The 6586-nt window shown below is 38.1% G+C and overlaps 2 protein-coding genes across 2 annotated transcripts in view; one reads left to right on the top strand and one right to left on the bottom strand.

Annotated features, from left to right (window-relative positions):
* The window catches only part of plxdc1 (plexin domain containing 1), a 15846-nt gene that overhangs the window by 5392 nt on the left and 3868 nt on the right, over nucleotides 1–6586 (bottom strand). The window contains exon 2 of the mRNA XM_014032660.1: nucleotides 638–795. Within this exon, the coding sequence (XP_013888114.1) occupies nucleotides 638–795 (158 nt within the window). The remainder of the gene's footprint in view (nucleotides 1–637; nucleotides 796–6586) is intronic.
* LOC106535617 (dickkopf-related protein 3) overlaps nucleotides 1–6586 on the top strand; it is a 22238-nt gene that overhangs the window by 3325 nt on the left and 12327 nt on the right. The window lies entirely within an intron of this gene.

Raw genomic sequence — 6586 nt, forward strand, 5'->3', positions numbered from 1 at the left:
CCAACCAACCAACCAACCAACCAACCAACCAACCAACCAACCAACCAACCAACCAATCCACTCATAAATCCATCAATTTTTCCATTCATCAGTCAGTCCGTCCATCAGTCAATCAATTAGTCCTTCCATTTATCCTTCTGCCCATCCTTTCATCCATCTGTCCATCCATGCATCTATACACTATCCATCCATCCATCCATCCATCCATCCATCCATCCATCCATCACTCACTCACTCACTCACTCACTCACTCACTCACTCACTCACTCACTCACTCACCCCTGCTGTTTATTTGTGGTGGGGATGTGGAGCCTACAGGTTCAGGAGGGAAACCCCACATTCCTTTACTCAGAACTCTCCAGATCCTCCTGGAGGATATAAGGCGTTCCCAGGATAGAACATACATTCAGTTTTTCCTCTTCATCATGCAAATATAAAAAACGGGGAATTTAATCATTGTAAGGTTAATTAAAACCCTCCTGCAGCCCTTGGGTCATTTCGATTTAATTTCTTTTAATGTTTTCATAAACTCATTTAGAATCAGCTCAACATGTTTTGGTACCGCAGCTTAGGTATGTAAGAAAATGTTGGTCGGTTGAAATCCAACACTGTCATGGAAAATGGCCGAGCATCTCACCACTACACGGGTCATGTTGTCTGGAAGAGTGGTGACATCAACTCTTCCTCTGGCCTGAGTGGTTTCTCTGTGCTGTCGCTGGTTCTGCTGGTCCCTCCTGGCTCTGTGAAAACCGTCCGCTCCTCCGAACGACCTYAGATTAGTCCCGGCCTGCGCATCTAGAGGGAGATATGTGTTGTTACAGCTGAACTGAATCGACTCACATCGACTCTCAACGAACAAGTTCTGCCTTTATACCTTGTGGTCACATCTGCTCTTTATTAGTTACTGAAATATGACTCATATGATGGTACCACATATTCACAGAAAGCTAAAGCCACATTTAGAGGTCTTGTGATAAAACCTCAAGTCAAACAAATATTCAGAAACAAGACATTTACTTCACATCTATAAATTAAAAGAGGGGAATAATGTCTTTGCCTGATTGTTTGCTCACCTGGAACCAAAATATCTCCTGAACAACAGGATGGATTTTATTGACATTTTTAGAGATTAATCATTGAATCTACCTCGACAATTCAAGATGGCCGCCACAGCCAACTGACCAAAACACAAAGATTTTCCTGAGTTTCAGCTGAGAGTCATTCACAACACATACAATGAGCACGACACATTGTGCAATATTTTTGTGTAAAACTAAAACAATAGTTGGAGTCAACCCGCCTTGTTAGCAAACTATCTCATAAACCATTGATTAATAGAGTCAGTGGAATTCAAGATGGCTGCCGCAGCTTGTCAACAATTACAATTCAGCTGTTTTACAAAAATTTTAAGCAAAATTTGACATGGGAGTATAGATGAGTCATTTCTTAACATGAGACAATCTTCGCCTAAAAATCTGGCATGAAAGGAGATGGGTGATATGCTAGGTTCTTAAGTAATTTCTGCATTATTTGTGTTGTTTTGTTGCTCCTAAAGCTCGCTTCACGAGTTGTGGGTTTTGCTGAAACGATGATAATAGCGGGGGTTTCTGTAACATCTGCTCAACAGATTGCGGCTGGATGTTTATAATTTTATTTAAACTGATCGGTGACTCACTGTTTTTGGACAACAGTTGCGAGATCAGCTGAACTCCCCGATTGTTCCACAGGGTGAACAGCTCTGCTTTTTTCCTCCTTGAAGTTGAAGGAGAGAAAATAAAAAAAATCCAGGCCGCTGTTAGAATTTCATTTAAGCTGATTGTTAATTGTGACAAGAAAAATAAATCTTGAGGAATGGGATGATGAGAACCAGCTTGGAGTTCCCCCGCTGTCCTTTTTTTTTAATGCTTCCCGTATCATGACTTGCTTTTGTTACTTTGACTCGGTACATTTGTTGCAATTAATCCCACAGAAATTAGTGAGCCTGCAGCTGTGTTTTGGCCTTTCCAGTCTGAACATGACAGTGCTTGTTTGTACAAATCCACAGGCAGAACAAATGTTGCTTTTTTTCCCCAGTTTGTTTTGGAAGAGTGTAACACCCAAAACTCTGAGACAGTTCTGTCACCTGAAGTAACATTGTAGTTTGTGTCGATTGACATCTTTAACGCTCTCGTGGCTTATTGAAATCTGCTTCTCTCAGCTGCCTGCTTTCAGGAATTTACTCCAAAACCTCAAACCAGAGAAGTGGAATTCAACATTCTTTACCCTCGTGTCATAGCTCAGAGTAAAGGTGTATTTACAGTGGTGTACGGACAAAAACTCACAAGGAAGTTTCACTGATGTGAAGTGTAAATCTGTCAATCATTGTTTGATTACTTTGTGGCTTTCTCGGACCAGTATGTGTGACACAAAAAAACTGTTTATTTGGAAMTGAAATTGAATTATAGCACTGAAAGTGAAATTAGTGAAAATGCCAAACTGACAAAATACAGTTTCAAAGCAAATTAATTCAGATTCAAACTATTAAATTCAGTTTTAGTTCAGTGAAATTAATGTTCAAACTAATCAGTGGTGGACAGCACTAATCCAAAATTTAGCTCMGCAATTTCTAAAACGCTTATGAAAATATTTAGGTCTGCAACTTCAAAAGCGCCCATGACATAGAAAAACAAGTGGAAGCCAATTTTAAAGCGCAAGTTCAATTTGACACTTACTAGCTGGCAACAATTCATGTACAATATATGCACAACACTGCCAATTAGCGGTGTATGAACCCTTTTACAACTTAATTCTACAAGCGCCAATTGCTGGGGATGTGATTTCCTGAAACAGACCTTTAGCTCCTGGTGTAAAAATTAAAAAGTTGTTGAGGATTGCTAGTTCGGCTGCTGCTTTGTCTAAAGCGCAAACAAAATATTTAGGTCCGCAATTAGCAGATTTGCGCTTTAGCGGGCTGGTGCCCACCACCGAAACTAATGCATTTAATTTCAAATGATGCAAGTACAGATTCAGACTGATTAATTCAAATTCAGTTTCTGTTGGCACAAGTTTCTTCCCATACYTTCTTTTGAGATTTTACTCCAAAACCCTCAAACCAGAGAAGTGGAAACACTCATTTTATCATGTTATTGACCACAACTTGTGATCCGTTAACTGCTTTCTCTGCAGATGTTTTAATTATGTCAAAGGTCAGATTAGAGGTTTGTTTTTACCATATTGTCGTTTTCAAACGGTTGCATTTTGCTGTCCTCATAAAAATGCAAGAATATTGTTTCGGGATTTTTCACTCGAGGTCAGACTTAAAGTTGTCGAGTGGGTGCAAGGCTGAAACGAATTTAAAAATAACGTTCCCAAATGGCTGTCTGCCTCTAATCTCCTACTTGTTAAATACTTAAAGGAAAGTTCTTAAAACGTGTTTTGTTTAGGAAAGCATTTGTGAAAACAATCTGTTTTTCTCATTCAAAAGGCTGTTTATGTGTAGATGACAGACAAACACAGYCGAATGTCTGCGCGTTACGCAATACTGCTGCTTGTTTTAGGAATTATAATCATTCGGAGCATTTGATTTAGTCTGAAAGTTGCTGAGTGTTTCTGGACTAAAAATTTTATGGATTATGTTGCTGCAAAGCTAAATATCTGGGGATAACGGTTATCCAGAAGTGTCAGAAGTAGAAGTATAGATAGGGTTTAAACATTTTTCTAAAGAAGCTGAAGTAACTCGAGCTTTTTACTTAAGTAAAAGTATAAAAGTACTGGTTTTAAAACTACTTAAGTATAAAGTAAAATTAAAAATTAAAAAGCTCATCAGTTTTTGTCATCACTCTCTCAGCAGAGCAGAAGTCAGCTCTTGCAGATGTATTAACCCTTTCTCACTGGATTCACACATTTTCTAATGCTTCATTCAAGCAGTTCAAACATTGTTTTAGCTGTGCTAACCAAACACAAACCACCTGTTCCTAACTATTAGAAGTTAACTGGGTCCGTATGAAATCACTGAAGCACCTGTTTGACACTCCTTCACAAAAAATCTGTACTTGGCCGTCAGTCTGCACGCTTTCAAATGTCTGTGTTATTTTTTACCAGCATGGAGGCAAGACAGAAGAGAGTGATTATCAATAGTGGGCATTTCTTATACTCTAAGATTTTGTTTTTATTTTAATTTCTTATTCTGTGGTAGGTTTATAGTTTAATAACAGTATTGTCTGTAATATTTACAGTATTAAATTATTCAGCCAATTTGAAAAAAATGTAATGGAATCAACAACATTTGCATCAATGCATTTTTTAACTGACCAGTTCTTTGCAAGAAGAAACATTTGTGGACATGTTGTGTGGAAACCAGCGTGGAACTGTGTGGAAAGATAACAAATGGTATGAACGTGATGTAACAGGCTACAAAGACCAGCATCACTGCACTGAGTGCTGTAATGACTGGTTGAAAGAGCTCAGACAAGTTGTGTGGTTTGGAGGCAATATTTGCTTTTGTTTCATRCGTTGTAATGTTTTGGCACGGTGAGAGGCTTCTGCAAAGTGAATGTGTCACTTTGACCATCAGTGCCRCAGTTTAGGCCCRTGTTTTCCATGTTTTGAAAATGCAGAGTTTGAGTTGACTGCTGCWTGAAAGCAATCAGGCCTAAAGCTTAGGTCGAGGCACAGCGTTTTATAGTGCACAACCACACCAAGGCTAGAATGTTATAAATAAAGTCATTTTAATACTAGGCTACTTACATCTGCTATGTCTTTGCTAAAGTGTGCCAGAATGGATTTATACTTCTCATCCAACCACAATTCATTATATCCAATATATGTCTATATAAATGGTTTTCTTTGATCAATTTCAATCTGGAATGAAAAAATGTTGGAATGAAATAAAAATTAAGTATCCTGATACATCTCAGTAATCCAGGTAGAAAAAAACAAACAAAAAAGAAAAAATAAGTAGGTCCTCTGGATGGGTTCTTCTTTAGTGAAACATTTCATCTCTCCTCCAAGAGACTTCTTCAGTCTGATGAGTTTCAGGTGAACTCAGCCTTATAAGCACTGCCTCCACCTGGACAAACAGGTTAGTCACATGCAAAAGAGGGCCATCACCTAACAATAGGCTTGATTAGCTCTATTTAGTCACATGCACAAGGCCCTCTTTTGCATGTGACTAAATWGAGCTAATCAAGCCTATTGTTAGGCGAATCGAAAAAACAGGCGTGTAGTTTAAAAACAACACATCATTTATTAGCTTGAAATTAAATATCTGAGTTAATATCGGTCGTATTATAAACGAGTCRGGCTCTGATTTGYAGCTGCTTCTCTCCTCTGTTTTCAATCTGCACCCTGAAACAATCAAACCCGTTTATGTGATCWTTATTTCAGATTAAATGCAGGTTTTTTGTAATTTTTGAACCTTTTTTTTTTGGTACATTGAGAAACATTTGATGCACGTATCTGATTTGTTTTCCCTTTTTTTTTGCCAGCGACATTGTGAAAATATTTATAGTTTCAACCATATGTGGTTGATTACTATCAATAATTTATGAATATGTCTTCAAAGATCTGCCTCGTKTGTTACTGTTTGATGTTTCAAAAACTGTGCTTTGACAATATGTGTGAAAATCTTCTTGTTGCCAGAGGATGAATCCCAGAGAAGCTAAACTAAGACTCATTTTCAGTCAACAAGATGTTCGATGTGCGTTTATTCAGGTTAAGTTACAATAATCTCTCTGTGTCAAGATAAATATTGCAAATGTTCTGAACAGCAGATAGTTACGACTGTCTGAAGCCCGTCTGCTGACTGGAATCGAACCACCAACAAGATCATTTCCAAATGTAAATATGAAACAGTTCAGTGTTCGATCATTCATCATTTAAATCAAACAGCTTCAAGCGTGATTGATTTGCACATCTGAAAGCTCCATTTTTCCTTTTGTTCGTGGYTGCTTATCACTCCGGCTGCCAGTGTTTGGGGTTTTGTGTTGTGGTTACTGCTGTTTCTTAGGATAAGGAGCCAAATTGCTTCCTCCCACACCGCGAGCTCCAAGATGATCTTTTGAAAACCTCAATTCAATTAAAACACTGCGTTAAATTTCACTAACACTAAACTGTAACACTTGCTTTCTCTTTCACAACCAAGCATCCCTCCGTTCCCTCGCTGTGYCCTGAACTCTAACTTCAATGTGTTGTGCTTTGACTAAAAAAATATTATTTTCAGGGTGAATAACTCATTTTTTTATTGAAGGCTCGTGTCCAGGTGAACAGACTGAAAGACCATTTAGCTTTTGTTGCAGCTCAGGAACGTGGCTCTGGCTTTCGCTTTGTCCATCTTCAGCTGCTGTCTAGCCTGCTTCAAAGTGTGGCCTATACTCACATGATTAGGAAAATGATAAATATCTAAACGCTGTATGGGAAGCGAAGAAAGCACAAATGTATTTGGATTTCTGAAAAACGACTGAGATGGAGAAAGAGATCAGTGGATGCACTGAAAAAATAGCTTGTAAGATGTCCTTGAAAAAATCCTCTAACAAATTTGCGCTAATGTTTAAGTAAATTTAAATGCTACAAATTCATATAATATTTACTCATCATTATCTAGTAAAAG

The sequence above is a fragment of the Austrofundulus limnaeus genome, unplaced genomic scaffold (genome assembly GCF_001266775.1).
Source record: "Austrofundulus limnaeus strain Quisiro unplaced genomic scaffold, Austrofundulus_limnaeus-1.0 Scaffold7, whole genome shotgun sequence".
In the NCBI taxonomy this organism is placed as follows: domain Eukaryota; kingdom Metazoa; phylum Chordata; class Actinopteri; order Cyprinodontiformes; family Rivulidae; genus Austrofundulus; species Austrofundulus limnaeus.